Source organism: Schistocerca cancellata, chromosome 1, assembly GCF_023864275.1.
Source record: "Schistocerca cancellata isolate TAMUIC-IGC-003103 chromosome 1, iqSchCanc2.1, whole genome shotgun sequence".
Classification (NCBI taxonomy): Eukaryota; Metazoa; Arthropoda; class Insecta; order Orthoptera; family Acrididae; genus Schistocerca; species Schistocerca cancellata.
This window is the reverse complement of record NC_064626.1, coordinates 333,408,663-333,426,765: the sequence shown is the minus strand read 5'-3', so window position 1 is coordinate 333,426,765 and position 18,103 is coordinate 333,408,663. Positions and strand designations below refer to the sequence as shown.

The window sequence follows — 18,103 nt, the reverse complement described above, 5'->3', positions numbered from 1 at the left end:
CATCAAAAGTATTTGCAACAGAGACTATTATTTAAATTTTTAACATTTGTATACTGTTGCCGTGCCTCACCACAATCGTCTGGAGTGATACATGTATTTTAAATACTGGGAAAAAATTATTTATCAATGATGTATCCAGCAGATTAAAAAATATACAGAACTTCCCTTTTTTCAGGTCCACAATCAATTTTTGACACTCGATAATTTTTCTCATTGACTTAAATATTTATGTTAAATGGTTGGAATTTCTTTGGAATAGCACTAGTGAAACTTTTTTATTTTAATGTAAAGAAAAATCTCTGCCTTTACAATGCTATTCTTAATAAATAAAATGTCTTGGCTGCATCCCCAGGAGATTTTACTATATGAATATCACCAAGAAAGCTTGCAGGTTAGTTTTTAAGTATTCCTAAGTAACAAAATACTTATAAACATTTACAAAAGTTATTTAACTTGGGTTAAAAATAAGACAAAATTTGATTTTCTTAATTTTTTTAATGTTCACTCTGATGTTGCTTGGAAACAGTTTATTGTATATTTCAGTACACTTTTTGAGTTTTAAATTCCATTTTCTATCAATAACACAGTCTTTTAATAGAAAAATGCTTTCTTTTAATGTAGTATCTTTTTTTTTTTTTGACACACATATACAACTGGTAGTAAGACTCATTTATGTACTGCATTTTCAGTTGTTTTTACCAAGATCTGGACAAAGGGGGTGCAAACAGACAAAACATGTGATGTGCTTACCTTACTATTAACAATGAAGTGTAAACATGAAATATCCAAATGCAAGAACTGCAATAGCTTCCAAACGATTGAAAAACGCGCCACAAACAAAACACTAGACAACTGAAGTGAACCTCACTCTAACTCAGACAGCTGTGCGCATCCGTGAATCTGGCAGCTTGGCAGCATCAGAAAACTTTTTGTGGATAGATGCTGGCTGCTTTCTCTCACTGTTTATACACCAAACAGCCACACTCCAAGTAGCCAGAAGCAGGATTAGGTGCTGCTTATACACGATTTCAGTTCTGGCATGTGCGGCAAGCTGTCTGGTAACTGCTTAAACAAAACTTATTTCAATGAAATTTGAAAATAATCATATTGATATTAATTAAAATTTTCATAAGTTAATACACGCAAAGAAATACGCACTCATTCGCAGGGGTTGGCAGCAAGCATACACCAAACAGTTGTCCTGCCAATGAATGGTCTCAGTAAACTTGACTAATGGCTTAAACACAATCACATACAATATTAACATGGTTTGCATACTAGGAAGATTTGAGAAAGGGTTCTGATACATGAAACTTATCATCAATTAAACAAAAGTAACTGAATTTTGCAACTTTGGCTGTTTTCTACATCAAATTGATTAACTCAAGTTGCTGTCCTGTTATTAACACAGTGTGCTGGAAATCCTAAAATGAATTTTATAGCTGCCCATTTCTGTCATAGAAATTAACACTGTCCTGTAAGATACCTGCTTCACCAACCATTCAGAACTCATGACATATTCAGAAATAAACACCCAAATATTTATTTCATTCTTCGATCTCTATGCATATTTGTATTACATTTTCGGGTTTTTTCCCTTACTCTTACTGTGAAAAGTGGTAGAGTTGTAAGTTCAATGATTGATGACAATGTTTGCAGTGTTCGCACTCACCCTGCTTCCAAATACTTGCTTTGGATTCATAAGAGAAGACCCAGATTGTGTCGACAAGGCTACGATGGAAAAAATAAATAAATAAATAAATAAATAAAACAAAGATGATGAGACTTACCAAACAAAAGTGCTGGCAGGTCAATAGACACACAAACAAACACAAACATACACACAAAATTCAAGCTTTTGCAACAAACAGTTGCTTCGTCAGGGAAGAGGGAAGGAGAGGGAAAGACGAAAGGATGTGGGTTTTAAGGGAGAGGGTAAGGAGTCATTCCAATCCCGGGAGCGGAAAGACTTACCTTAGGGGGAAAAAAGGACAGGTATACACAAGCTTGTGTCTGTGTACATGCGGATGGATATGTGTGTGTGTGTGTGCGAGTGTATACCTGTCCTTTTTTCCCCCTAAGGTAAGTCTTTCCGCTCCCGGGATTGGAATGACTCCTTACCCTCTCCCTTAAAATCCAAATACTTTCGTCTTTCCCTCTCCTTCCCTCTTTCCTGATGAGGCAACCGTTGGTTGCGAAAGCTTGAATTTTGTGTGTATGTTTGTGTTTGTTTGGGTGTCTATCGACCTGCCAGCGCTTTTGTTTGGTAAGTCTCATCATCTTTCTTTTTAGATATATTTTTCCCACGTGGAATGTTTCCCTCTATATATATATATATATATATATATATATATATATATATATATATACCTAAAAACAAAGATGATGTGACTTACCAAATGAAAGTGCTGGCAGGTCGACAGACACACAAACGAACACAAACATACACACAAAATTCAAGCTTTCGCAACAAACTGTTGCCTCATCAGGAAAGAGGGAAGGAGAGGGAAAGACGAAAGGATGTGGGTTTTAAGGGAGAGGGTAAGGAGTCATTCCAGTCCCGGGAGCGGAAAGACTTACCTTAGGGGGAAAAAAGGACGGGTATACACTCGCACACACACACATATCCATCCACACATATACAGACACAAGCAGACCATATATATATATGGTTATAATAGAAGGAAACATTCCACGAAGGAAAAATATATCTAAAAACAAAGATGATGTGACTTACCAAATGAAAGTGCTGGCAGGTCGACAGACACACAAACGAACACAAACATACACACAAAATTCAAGCTTTCGCAACAATCTGTTGCCTCATCAGGAAAGAGGGAAGGAGAGGGAAAGACGAAAGGATGTGGGTTTTAAGGGAGAGGGTAAGGAGTCATTCCAGTCCCGGGAGTGGAAAGACTTACCTTAGGGGGAAAAAAGGACGGGTACACACTCGCACACACACACATATCCATCCACAAATATACAGACACAAGGAGACATATTTAAATATGTCTGCATTCATTTCACCCAAGCCATGGACCCCTATTATCTGTTCCAAACCCTCATTGTTATCTCCCACCTTGGCATTTATGTCTCCCATAACAATGAGGATATCTTTCTTGCTCACTTTCCTTACAGTCTCTCGTAGCAGGTGATAGAACTCTTCCTTCTCCTCAGTCTCTGATGTCTCTGTGGGGGCATAGCATTGGATAAGCACCACGTTTTGGAAGTTTGTCTTAAATCTGGTGGTCATGATCCTAATGGACACAGGTCTCCATTCTAGAAGGCTCTTCTTTGCTGCCTTGGTCAACAACAGCCAAACTCCATCCTGGTGTTCCTCTTCCTCTTCACATCCTGAATATAACAACATAATTCCATCTGATATATGCATTTCGCCTCACTCAATCCCAGGATATCAAGCTTATAGTTATTCATTTCCCTTGGCACTTGTTTCAGCTTGTTACTCTCCCTCAAGGTTCATATATTTCAAAAGCCAATTTTCATTTCCCTTTTCATGCCAAAGGTCGTTACCAGTTTATCCATCCTGTTTCATATTCTTGTCTCGGTTTCAGTTATCAGGTTATTTAACACCTTGGGTCCTGAGCCATTGTGCGCGGGTGTCTACCATAAAGACTGGCTGATTTTAACGTATTTTAAACTACTACAACTCATGAAAGCTTTCAGTTATAGCAATAAAATTACTCTTATTGAAAAACCTATACTTTCTTGTTTAAAACCATATATAATACCTTTCTCTTGAATTAATACATATTTTTGACAAGCGTTATTATTATAACATTGTTTTTGAAAAAAGGAAAAATTGGTCAAAGGTATATTAACTGTATTTTCTAGAAGGATTTTTTTTTTTTAATGTTACACAAAAGTGTAATTATGATGGATACAGTATGTCTCATCTACAGTAACCTCCTGTAACTATTTTAGGATCCAATTTTGTTCTTTGTGTGATAAATTTTGAAGCGCGGCATTTTGCACAATGCTACTTTACATTCACTACCCTGGTAGCTTCTGTCTTTTCGCCACACTTTGCCAGATACTTCCTTATTTCCATAAGTGTAACTCCTTTCCACCTTGATAATGAGAAGGTGGGTGAAAGGGAATTCGTGCTTCATAATTTCCTGATGCATTGTTGAGCATACAGATTAGTTTGTTCCTTTATATGTTTCATCATACTGTCTCTCAGGAAATATGAAAAAATTTCTAGAGTGCACTGTTCTGGTCTAAACTGACAACATTGCATATTTCAAATTGTCCTGAGAATAGATCGATATCTGGTGCATGATCAGTAGTTGTCCAACTTTCCTCAGAATCGGTGTGGCACGCACGTCTCAGCTTCCCCCTCGCTGTTAGTCTCACTCGTTCTTCAGGCACAATATCGGCGGGATTACTTGCTGCTGAAGTGCTTGGACACCTGCTCTCCTCTTCTGAGTCTAACAGAACAGTAGTATTTGCAAATAAAATCATAATTACGTACTGAGAGTTTTTACAGTGAAAATATGAACAAAAATTATAGATTTTTTTTTGCCAGACTCTTTACCTGAACTGCCAGAAACTTCTTCTTGAACATAGTCCACATTATCATCAGAGTCATCTACAATATCTTCCTCTGACAAATCAATGTCAATTGCTTCTAAGTCATGATATAACTCGGAGAGCAATTTCTTCGTCCATCAAGCCACACTTCGCCATGTCGACGCCACTGAGACCGTGCGGGACAAAATCGCTGCTTACAAAACCCGACAAATAAAAAGGGAAGCACACCCTTCCACAGCATGCCTGCACTATCTAGTGATCAATACTCGAACTACAGTCCATACAGCGCCACCCAGACAAGCGGGAGCCGTAAGAACACACAAAGGAAAGAAGGGGAAGAACGAGAACATGTGCCCCTGCTTTCGGACAGGTCGCGCACACCCGTATTTTTACGGGCGTCGGTGCCTAAGTGTTAAGAAGGGCAAGTGATTGGCCCATCACTTCCGATTGCCTTGGTGGGCTGCCACCTTATCGCCCAGGCACTGACAATTTGCCAGATGTTCGGCATATGGGCTTAGCGTTTCCTTCACACCCCTATACATACATGGTTTAACCACCAGCATTGGTTATGTGGAGGAAATGGGAAGGAAAAGAAAAAGAATGGGCTACGGATGGGAAAAGGGTAGGAGACAGGTTTTTGACAGGTCATCTCCATGTGCCTTCCATATATTTAACCTTCTTTAATGATTCTTGAACCAAGTGTTAGTGATGATTAAATTAAGCTCTGTGCAGAATTCTAGCAGGCACCTCTCTCTTTCCCTCCTTTCCTCCCAGTCAATAATCACCTATTATCTTTCATTCTCTTCCTTTTCCTATTATTGAATTCCAGTCCCCTGTCACATTTAAATTTTTGTTTTCCTTAACTATCTGAGTAATTTCTTTTTCTCATCATACATTTTTTCAATCTCTTCATTGTCTGCCAAGCTAGGTAGCATATAAATTTCTACTGCTGGAGTGGGTGTGGAATCAGTGTCTATCTAGGCTTTGATAATGAATTCCCTATGCTGTTTGTCGTGGCTTATCTGTACTCCTATTTTCTTATTCATTCCTGAGCCTACTGCTGAATTACCCCTGTTTCATTTTTGATTTATAATCTTGTATTCACCTAACCAGAGGTTCCATTCCTCCTGCTACTGAACTTCAGTAATTTACACAGCATCTAGCTTCAACCTACCCATTCCAATTTTTAAATTTTCTATACTACCTGCCTGATTAAGAGATCCAACATTTCACACTCTGACCTGTAGAATGCCAGTTTTGTTTCTCGTGATGACAACATCCTTCTGAGTACATTCAGCCCAGAGATCGAAATGGAGGACTATCTTAGCTCCTGAATATTTTACCCAGGAGGATGCTACTATCATTTCACCTCACAGTAGAGTTGCACGACCTCAGGAAAAATTATGACTATAGTTTTCCTTTGCTTTCAGCTATTTTGGTTGATGTTATAAGGCCAGATCAGTCAATCATCAAGACTGTTGCCCCTGAAACTTCTAAAAAGGCTGGCACCTCTCTTGTTTTTCTGGCCTCTCAACAGATACCTCTCCATTGTGGCTATACATTTGGTACAGCTATTTTTATCTTAGAGGCACAAAAGCCACCTAATGGTTCAAGGTGGGTTAATACATATACAATTACAATTAAATAATTCGCATAATCTCATGTAATTCCTTAATTAATTCTCATAATTTATTCCTCTCAATAACATGACTTCTTGTCATAAAATACGATTTAACTGTATAGTTAGTTTTCTAATATCATGGTTTGAAATGAAAAAAAGCTGAATAAAGATCTTTGTTTATAACATAATTTCAAGCTTGACTACACTAACTAAGTGTACAACTGACTTTTACAATTGTTGGTGGCTTTATACTGCACAAATTAGTTAGGAAAAAATGTGTATCCACATTTCGGAAGTATGCAGAATCTTGTACTGATGTAGCTATTAGAATGCTATACCACACATTTCATTATATCCAGTGTGGTTTGCCATATTGCTCCCTCCTCCGCCATTCACAGTACCTCTTGCATTCATGAGATACTGCAAGTGTCCAACAGACAAAACAAATTGGTATATGAAAATATATGTGTGTAGAAAAACAACAGGAAGAAAAATTATTTCAATAAACTCTATATGGCAGTTGTGCTTCTGTGTATGTAACTTCTTACATGTGGTGTAGTACAAACAAAATAAAAAGTGTGAATTTTCAATTTCTGTATTACATAATACACTCACATACCTCCTCATTAGTCATATGATCTACCCATCTAATCTTCAGCATTCTTCTGTAACACTACATTTTAAAATCTTATGTTCTCTTCTTGTCTAAACTGTTTACTGTGCATGTTTCACATCCATACATGGCTACACTTTCTGACACTTGAATCAGTGTTAATAAATTTCTCTTCTTAAGAGACGATCTTCTTGATGTTGCCAGTTGCATTGTATAACCTCTCTACTTCGGCCATCATCAATTATTTTGCTGCCCAAGTAGGGAAACTCGTCTACTGTTTTAAGTGTCTTGTTTCCTAATCTAATTTCCTCAGCACCATTTGATTTAATTTGACTACATTCCATTATCCTTGTGCTGCTCTTATTGATATTCATCTTGTAGCCTCCTTTGAAGACAGTATCCATTTTGTTCATCTGCTCTTCCAAGTTCTTTACTGTCTCTGACACAATTACAATGTCACTGGAGATCTTAAAGATTTTGTTTTTACCTAATCTTTAAAACTTACTCAAAATTTTTCTTTGGTTTCTCGTACTGCTTGTTCAATGTACAAACTGAATAACATCAAGGACAGGCTACAACCCTGTCACACTCCCTTCTGAACCATTGCTTCCCTTTCATTCCCCTCAACTCTAATAACTGGTGTCTGGTTTCTATACAAGTTGTAAATAGTCTTTTGCTCCCTGTATTTTATCTCTGCTACCTCCTGAATTTCAAAGAGATTATTCCAGTCAACATTGTCAGAAGCTTTCTCTAAGTCAAAAAATGCTTTAAAAGTAGGTTTACCTTTTCTTAACCTATCTTCTAAGATAAGCTTTAGGGCCAGTATTGCATTGATTGTTCCTACATCTCCAGAAATTTATAAATAGGCATTAGTAATTTTACTTAGAAGAGGAAAACCTTTGACCTTAGAACGGGATAATGAGGTATATTTTTTGATTTTTTATTCCAACTAGAATAATAATTTGAAGTGACAATTACCCTTTATTTTCTGTTCTGAAGGGATGATGTAAGAAGTGCCCTCAGTCCCATATTTACCTAATTTGTAGATGTGCAAGACATGGTTTACTGAATCAGAGGCTTTTAGCAGATTGTGGAAGATACCTGCAATCTTATTCCTCTGATCTAATGCTTTGATTAACTTGTCAGTAAAGTGGTTCACTGGCAATGGCCTTGCCGCAGTGGATACACCAGTTCCTGTCAGATCACCGAAGTTAAGCACTGTTGGGTGTGACCAGCACTTGGATGGGTGACCATCCAGGCCACCATCCACTGTTGCCATTTGTCGGGGTGCACTCAGCCTTGTGATGCCAATTGAGGAGCTACTCGACCGAATAGTAGCAGCTCCGGTCAAAGAAAACCATCATAACGACCGGGAGAGCGGTGTGCTGACCACATGCCCCTCCTATCCGCATCCTCGACCAAGGATGACATGATGGTCAGATGGTCCTGATGGGCCACTTGTGGCCTGAAGACGGAGACCATCCATTGTCCAAAGTGGTTCACTGCACCCATAATTTTTCTTTCCTTAATGGAATCCAATTTGGTTACTTAGAATAATAATATTTCTTCAATAAAATTTTGAATCTCGATTGCAGCTGCTTTCTCCAGCACTTCAGACAGTCCTGGATTAATAGAAATAGAATGGTAGCTTCCCACACCTTCTCTTAACCCTTTCTTGAACAAATATATAGATTCTGCGTACTTCAACCCATCAGAAAAGCGTCCCTATTCAAAAGATTGGTTGATTATTTGAGTTAGTGAAAGTGCTATTTTTTCGTATGCTGTTTTAAACACTTTAGTGAGTATCCCATACTACCCAGCAGAGTTCTTGTTTGTAAACGATAGTATAACATTATGCACATCCTTTATCAAAACTTTCTTTAAAATCTGTAAGATACTTAGCCTCTAGGTAAAATCCGAAGTGATTTACTGTATAATGATATTCTGCTACATCAACATTATCATTTGTTATATTTGCAATGAATTTATTTAGCTCTCTAATACAGTGAACTGGGTCTACAATAAGATTATCAACTAGTATAATCCCAGGTATTTCATGGTTTCTAACTTTAACCCTTGACGGGTGCGCTGTTGTAAAAAGTACAACAGCAGCAGTTTTTATGCTTGATTGATGCCTTAACCTTGAGCTATTGTGCCATTTCTGCCATGTATTCCATTGTTGATGTTTTCTCGACAATGTTAAAGTGGCTTCAGTTCATTTGGTTAGCTTTCTCAGTTTGTTTTCTGAATTATAGGAAACTATGTGTTGAATGTTGTAAAAAGTACAACGTGCACCTGCTGGTGTGACAGTTGGGAGCTTTGTCCAGAGGAAAAGTGTACTAAACAGTTAATTATATTTGCTCTTTTTTTAGTTTTTATAGATGCCCATTAAATGTTACTTTGGTTACACTGACATCTGAATGTATTTTGTATTTGTTTATTCCAGTTCTTTGATTTTTTTATCCATTTCAAAGGGTGTATCAGACTAAGAAATTCATAAACTGCTCAAAGAAGGTGATGATAAAGTCTACCCAGACTTTTCAGTCTAGGAGAAAAGTAAAGTAGATTTGAGTGATGAAAACACTGAATAGGACCATGGCAGTGAATCTGAACTTGAAGGTGGGGATGGTAATGATCCAGAAGATACAGCAGATATATGAGGATTCTTTATTGAAAAGACAGTTTCACATTGGTGTAAAAGTGAGTGTGCTAAAACATCAAAAACCAACAGAAAAAACATTGTGCAAATGCCACCAGATCCGAAGAGAAATATGATGGGTATGACTGGTGAAGTTTAGTGCTTTTTTGAAAGTAATTGACCTTGATTTTATTGCTGAAATCATAAGCTACACAAATACCTATATAAATAAACAGCAAGACACACATCAATTCTCAAGTAAAAGAGGTAATAAAGTGACAAAATAATGGCTGTGTTCAGGATTTTTTTTAAGAAGAAGAAAATGCCTTCATGTTAAGGCACTGAAACTCTGGGCAGCAGACAGAACAGGAATACTACTGCTTAGGACTGCAGTGAGTCACAATAATAGGTTTCTGTTTTTTCTAAGTTGTATGCAGTTTGTTGATATGGGAACGAGGAATGACAGGAGAAAAACTGATAAGTTGATTGCAATTCGTACAGTATTGGAACTTTTTGCTGCTGGCTGTCAATATTGTTACAGCCTGGTGAATTCACCATGACAGACAAAATGCTTCACCCCTTTGGAGACCACTGTAGATGGATTCAGTACATACCTAGCCAACAAGCTAAATATGGGACAAAAAATGTTTTCTCTGTGTGATGAAAAAACATTTTATTGCAGTAATCTGGAGGTTTATTGTGGCATGCAACAAAAGGACAATATCGGGTATCTAATGCTCCTGAGAACATAGTGAAAAGATATGTGGTGCCTATAGAAAATTCTAACAGGATCCTTACAACTGACAGTTGGTACAATAACTACCTCCTTTCTGAATATTTGCTGCAGAAGACTATCATTTGCATTGGTACAATGGCACAGACTTGAAATTCTTCTAGAATTTCTCCCAAACAAAACAAAAGAAACTGGAAGAGCGATGTTTGGATTTCAGTAGGATAAGACTTATGTGTCACATGTTCCTTATAAAAACTGTGCTATCACACTTTTGTCTGCTGTGCATGAAATGGCGACAGTGGATGAAGAAACACACAACTCTGAAAACAATTGAGTACAACACGACAAAAGGTGGAGTTGACATTGTAGCTGAAATGTGTGCCTGATAGTCCATTTTAAGAACTGAAAGGATATGGCTGTTGGCTACTTTTTCATTTTTCTGAACAGTGCCATAATTACTTTGCAAACAAATTGTCTGTGAAAGGTGTTACGAAAGTGAACATATGTCTGAAAAACTGGCTAAATTGTTATTTAAAGAATTAAAAGAGCAAAAGTTTTCATTACAAATGTTGAAGATAGTAAATATGAACTGCTTTCTCCAGTAAATACAATAGTTTGTCTAACACAAGTTTGTTTTTACTGACAAATGACCATGCTGTAAATTTTACAATGCACACCTGCTCATGTGACAACAGCAGGTGCTCCTACCTGAGGATTAACTTCTAACTATGATTGGAAAATTGACTACACTGTCATTGTCTTACTTTGATGACGCCATTTGTTTGCCTATCTTCACACTTTTTTTATAAATATGGCTTCAGAAAGTGTAATATAAATTTTAACGCTGATTTTACAGTTACCAGCTGAAACAACCACCCTGAGACCAGTGATGGTATTCATACATGGAGGGGGTTTTGTAAATGGAGCAGGAATAACGTATGGTCCCGACTACTTTGTGGAAGCTGGAGTTGTTATTGTGACTATTAATTATCGCTTGGGTCCATTAGGTATGTGAACCAAAGTCAGGTATTTTGTCTATGTCGCACTTAATGATAATTGATTTATGAGTATACCCTTGTGTTCAATATCTGTTAGTATGGTCAGGAAGCACATTTGCTTTATTCATTACTGGGGCCTAAGTTAACATAATGGTGAAAGTGAATTTTTCTGTCAGATCTGTTGGTCAATTATTTACTTTTTAGCGTATAGCATCATTGAGAATTTCATGTACACGTTTTTAGAAGTTTTTTGTCATCTTTCAGCTTTAGTTTGTCCAATATTTATCCATAAAATGGCTTCAACATCAGGAAGACACTAACTGTCAAATATCTTTTGTGGACTAATGCTTACAAACAAAGAGAGAGAGAGAGAGAGAGAGAGAGAGAGAAGTAAAAACAGAAAGACAATATGTCTGACAAGCATGTATTGTGTTCACAAATTGATAGTTCAATAGAAAGTTGATTATCACATAGTGTGTAATTATGGTTGTCCCTCCATTACTATTGCTTCCAGAGTCATGTCCACAAAAATTTACTCTTACAGTTATATGAATGTGCTGTAAACCACTGTGGGTGCCTGACAGAGGGTAGTTAGCATTGTACCACACATAATGCTTTCTTTCTGTTCCAACTGCGTATGGAATGTAGGAAGAATGGCTGCTTCAAGACCATGGCAGTATTCTAAGCCAAGACACATAATTGGTTTATAGGCAGTTCCCTTTGTAGACTGAGTGCATTTCCCTGGTCTCCTGCAATGAAATTGGAGTCTGACACCCTGAGAAATGGAGATGGTTTATTTGTCATGATAAATAAAAAACTCAAAGACCCTGAGATGGAAATTGAAGAAGCTTGTGAGATTGTTTGGGAAACACTCAATATCAGGAATGAGCACAACATTATATTTGGCTCCTTCTACTCACCAGCAGATTCATCTTGTGAAGTAACCAGCAACTTTAGAGAAAACCTCTTCACTAGCACAGGATGTTTATAATTAAAGTTAAACTTTCAAATCACTGTAGAAATAACAGCACTGGTCAGAATGATGTTAAATTGCAACAGAATGTTATCAGAGAAGGGGAAAAACGTATGACAGAAGAAAAATAAATAGTTAAAAAAATATAGCAATAGATGGCACTGTAAGCATCATTTAATAGTGGTCAATCCAGGGCTGGATCTAGGAGTTTTACAAAGGGGGTCAAGCTTAAATTTGCTGCCCCTTCTTTCACCCCCACTCATAAAAATCAAAAATTTTTAAAAGTAATTTGGGTAATATATTTTGAAATAACGGTCAGTATCTGACAACATTAACTTATTTTATTAAATGAATTAAGGTCAAGGAAAACAAACATAAATAATTTTAAAATATACAAGAATATACCACAAATCTCATACAATAATCAATTTAAAACTTCACTTTCTGAGCTTTTTTGGCTGCAAAAACGTTTATAATATCATCATAGTTCATGGAAGCAGCTCATTTGTGCTCTACGGAGATTATACTGAGATTTGTTAATCTTTGTTGAGCAGTCACACTCCTCAAATGATTTTTAATTAGTTTCAGCTTGCTGAAACTTCTTTCTCCAGAGGAAACAGAGACTGGTATGGTAAGGAATATTCTTAAGGCTATAGAAATGTTGGGATACCCCTCTACCAATTTATTTTTATAAATCAAACTTAATGTGGATTATGCAGTGGCATTTTGCAAGTCTCTCTCTATTACCAGGGCATGCAGTTTGAAATTTACAATTTCAAAAATAAATTCTTCCTTGTTTAGATCTTCTGCATAGGTACCAAACAGTTCTGCTGCTTTGGCCTTTAAGTCCTCCACTTCAATTTTTTTGAATTTGGACACCACACAGAAAGCTAAATTTTGCACTAGTGTTCTCCAGTGCAGTAAACTGGGTACTCAGCTCCATTATCACTCTGTCAATTATTTCTAAGAGGCAATCCTGAACAAATCTTCCTGTGAATAGTTGGATACTTCATCCTCACAAAGCTCATCGGTCATTTTTCTTCTGATCCTTTTTTCTGATAATACCATTGACACCTCATTAGCTTCTGCTAGCCCTTTTGCCCCAGAGGTAGCTTCAGAGGTACAAGAGTCTCTGGAAGTTTTCAGGAAGTTCAAAAGGCCTTGAATGTTTCTAACAGCTTTGACCATTGTAAGGTCTTCTCTTTGCAGAAACTGACTAACATGATCTTTTTTTTCAATATTGCACACCAGAAACAAGTTAAGGCAATGAATTTGAGTTTTCTGGAATTTTTTTTTCTGTTTTGTTTCTGGTGCTGAGAATTTATAAGCTTCAATTTCTTCCAGAGCCTTTACAACTTTATGAAAATGCTTATAAACTGCTTCAACTACCTCTACTCTTGCAGACCTCCCCAGACCTGGGGTTTTACTGTTGTGGGTACATGTTTTTGTAAGATTTCCCATCTTGATGTGCAACCCAGAAAGAATAGATACAAGCGGTGGACAGTTCCAAAAACGTTTGGCTTCAGCAGATGTGTCAGCTGCATGTGCTCCTACTTAATTTAAAGAGTGAGCAGCACATGGTACAAAAAAGGCCAGGTTATTCTTCTCAAGTATTCTTGACTGGACCCCTTTGTACTTTCCAGCCATGTTTGTCCCATTGTCATATGAATGACCTCTGCAGTATATATTGATCAACCCATCTTGTTCTATTTTTTTCAGTAGTTTTTGACTAAGACCTTCGTCTGTTTTGTCTGTAACTAAAAAAATCAGCAAAACTTTCCACAGCCTCTTTTATCTTGACATAGCAAACTACTGGAGTCATCTGCTCATTGTGGCTGGTATCTGGAATGCAGTCAAACATCAATGAAAATTATGTAGCATCCGAAATATCTTTAATTATGTCTTGTCTTATGTTGTCAAAGGACTCATCTTGTATATGTTTGGAAAAATAGCTAATCTGCCCTTTCTTGTGGTGTTCAATATGCAGACAAAGGGGGAAACTGTAGTGTGATATAAGATCAATGGTATTTAGAAATTTCCCACTCTGTGGATCACCAAAATTACCAGCAGTTTTCTTGCATTGCTGCAAATACAATTAAATAATTTAATTTAACTTACTTGATACACATTGTTATTAAAATATTTATATTCAAGCAAGAAGTTCCAATAAGTTAATAATGGGATTAATATTTTGAGTGGACCTTTAGAACAGATAGCTTAATACACTGCTTGAGTCAGTATTCTGATTATTGCTGCCAACTGCATGATGTCTGGTGCAAAGAAGGAAGTTTTGTTGGATTTGATGGACCGTGCTGATGGGTATGTCCAATGCTCGGGCACTCACTACACATTTGCACACTACCACTCGTCTCCCCCTGCATTGCTGTGGCTACTGCTTCCACTGACATCAAATGAATTTTTTTACTCCATCTACCAGATTGCACATTAAAAAAAATCCATGTTTTTCGAATTTCTGAATCATTTTCTCCAGATCCACAGCAGTCATCGGACCATTACCTTTTTCAAACCTTTCAGTATACAGAACTTCAGCAGAGCGAATGTGCACAGTAATTATTCTTGTGATACAGCTTTACAAGCAGAGTATGATCCTACATTGAGGCAGTCATGGTGAATGTCACCGATGCGAAAGAAGGAAAAGCTGTGTACCCTAGGTATTTATACCAACTTCAATGGGTCATGTGCGTGACAGGGGTTTTAATTTGTGTATTCTGACACATACAGCGCCATCTATTAATCAATTTTCATACCATTTTTTTCTTCTGCCATACATTTTCCCCCTACTACAATAATATTCCATTGCAGTTTGATGTCATTCTGACCAGTGGTGTTATTTCTACAGCATTTTGGAAGTTTAATTATTATCACCCTGTGCATAAGTCCCTCCGCCATACTGTAATTACAGGATGAGAATTTAATCATAAAGCAATCAAGTGGGATCAATATGGTTTTGATAGTGGTGTGCAAGATGAGATATCCAGCAAAACATCACTAAATGCCCTTTATGAAAGCTACCTAAAACAGGTAGTTGAAATCCCACTCATATGTTTCATGTAAAGGCAATAAATAGATCTGACCCCTTTGAGGAATACAAATTGAAACTAGTATTAATAACCATGAGGCAGTTGTAGTTACTGTGATTACCAAAATACAAAGGGTAACTTAAGTAAGCAGAAAGATTTATAGGTTCAATAAAACAGATAATAATAATGGCGTGTGACGAGGGCCTGCCGTCGGGTAGACCGCTTGCCTGGTGCAAGTCTTTCAATTTGACGCCACTTTGGCAACTTGCGCATTGATGGGGATGAAATGATGATGATGACAACACAACACCCAGTCCCTGAGTGGAGAAAATCTCCGACCCAGCCGAGAATCGAACCCGGGCCCTGAGAATTGACAGTCTGTCATGCTGACCACTCAGCTACTGGGGGCAGACAACAAAACAGATAAAGAAGCAGTGGTGTCCTATCTCAATGAGAAACTTGGAACTTTAACTCAAGACAGGAGCTCAAGTATAAAAGAATAACTGACCATGTACTCGACAGATATGTTCATGATGGAAGGGATCCACCTTGGTATATAGTGACTATGAAGAAACTTCCAGAGGCACAGAGGCTACTGCACAGTAGGTGTAAAACAAAGAATAGGGGTTTTGACAGAAAAGTTCTTCATGCAATGTGTTTCTCAGTCAACAGGCAAAATTTGAAGCCTTCAGTGACAAACATAGCAGAATGTTATTAAAAGATCTTTCACAAAACCTGAAGAAATCATGGTCATAAATAAAGGCTGTCAGTGGCACCGAGGTTAGTGTCCAGACACTTGTGGATGAGACAAGAATTGAAACTGAGCGTAGCAAAGTCAGCAATGATGAACTCCATTTTCAAATGTTCCTTTACTAAGAAAACACAAGATTATTGTCTGAATTTAATTCTCATACCACTGCAGAGATGAATGACACACATGACTGCCAACTCCAGCATCTAAAGCTGGAATGCAGTATCACATAGGATGCAAGCAGCAATCTCAAGGGGAAGGGGAAGGGGAAGGGGAAGGGGAAGGGGAAGGGGAAGGGGAAGGGGAAGGGGAAGGGGAAGGGGAAGGGGAAGGGGAAGGGGAAGGGGAAGGGGAAGGGGAAGGGGAAGGGGAAGGGGAAGGAATCATAATGTACGGGTGGGGCGAGGGATGTATGCTGTCTGGTGAAGTGTGCAGGGACTAGAATGCCAACAGACACAGCATCAGGAGGTTGTGGGGCAGGGAGACTGGGAAAAAGGAACAGAAAAGGAAAGGAGTGGGGAAAAATGGGTGGATACATTGACTGAGGGCTGCACGTAAGCAAGGTGGGAGATGAGAATGGGGAGGAAATGATAGGACGGGGAGGGGGGGGGGAATGGGGGGGGAGGGGGGGACTGTTGGGTGGAGGGTGTGGTGACAGTATGTTACTGTAGGTTGAGAATGGGATAATTACAGGAGCAGAGAATGTATTGTAAGAATAAGTTCCATCTCTGCAGTTCAGGAAAGCTGGTGGTGGTGAGGATCCAGATGGCTCAGGTAGTGAAGCAGCCATTGAAATCAAATGTGTTATGTTCTGCTGCATGTTGTTCCAGATGGTGGTCTATTTTGTTTTGGCCACAGTTTGGCTGTGGCCATTCATCCTGGTGGATAGCTGGTTGGTAGTCAAAGCTGTGCAATGATTGCACCAGAGTTAGTACATGACATGGGAGCTTTCACAAGTGGCCCTGCCCCTGATGCGGAAAGATAAACTTGTGACAGGACTGGAATAAGAAGTGCTGGGTGGGTGGATTGGGCAGATTTTGCACCTGGGTCTTCCACAAAAATACGATCCTTGTGGCAAGGGATTGGGATTGGGAGTAGCATAGGGATGGACTAGGATGTTGTGGAGTTTGGGTGGGCAACACAACACCAGTTTAGAAGAGAAGAGAAGTACCTTGGGTAGGATGTCCCTCATTTCAGGGCATGATGTTAGGTAATCAAAGCCCTGGCAAAGAAAGTGGTTCAGTTGTTCCAGTCTGAGTTGGTACTGGGTGATGAAGGGCACACTCCTTCATGGCTAGTTCTTGGGAGTGATGTGAGGATTGGGGTTGTGAGGGGAAATGGCATGGGAGATCTGTTTTTGGACTAGGTCTGGGGATAGTGCCTGTCTGTGAAGGTCTCAGTGAGACCCTCAACATACTGCACAATGGCGTTTTTGTCACTGCAGATGCGCTGTATTGGATTGGCTACCTGGCAAAAGGCCTCCACCAATTATCTGACTCCTCCAGCCATAAAATCTGCCCCAGTGATCCCATCACAGAAGTCCAAAAATCCCTGTTTAAAGCCTTAGGCCTTTCCCAGAACATCTCTCCTGAATCCATTTCCTTCCTCACCCCTATGACACCCCACACTCCCATCTTCTATTCAGGGACGGAGTATCTGCAATGACAAAAACTCTCCTGTGCATTATGCTGAAGGTCTCACCAAGGCCTTCACAGACTGGCACTTTCCCCCAGATCTAGTCAACAAACAGTTCCCTTGCCATTTCCCCTCACAACCCCAATCCTCCCACCACTCCTAAAAACCAGCCAGAAAGGAGTGTCCCCTTTCTCACCCTGTACCAACCCAGACTGGAACAACTGAACCACATCCTTCACCAGGGCTTTGATTACCTATCATTGTGGCCTGAACTGAGGAACATCCTGCCTGAGATACTGTCCACACACACTCCACACAGCAACATCCACCCCCTCTGTCCTATCATCTCCTCCTCATTCTCATCTCCCACCCTGCTTATCTGCAGCCCTCCGCCAACACATCCACCTGTCTTTCCCCATTCTTTTCCTTTTTTCCCCACATTCCTGCCTACAACCTCCTCATGCTCCATCTGTTGCCTATCTTGTCCCTGTACACTTCACCAGACAACATTCATCTCTCTTCTGATCTGTGTATTGCTATCCCTTCCCC

General features: G+C 38.8%; 1 protein-coding gene across 1 annotated transcript in view; it reads left to right on the top strand.

The window, feature by feature from the left end:
* The window catches only part of LOC126173379 (esterase FE4-like), a 124,298-nt gene that overhangs the window by 34,151 nt on the left and 72,044 nt on the right, over positions 1-18,103 (top strand). The window contains exon 4 of the mRNA XM_049920952.1: positions 11,013-11,163. Coding sequence (XP_049776909.1) covers positions 11,013-11,163 — 151 coding nt within the window. The remainder of the gene's footprint in view (positions 1-11,012; positions 11,164-18,103) is intronic.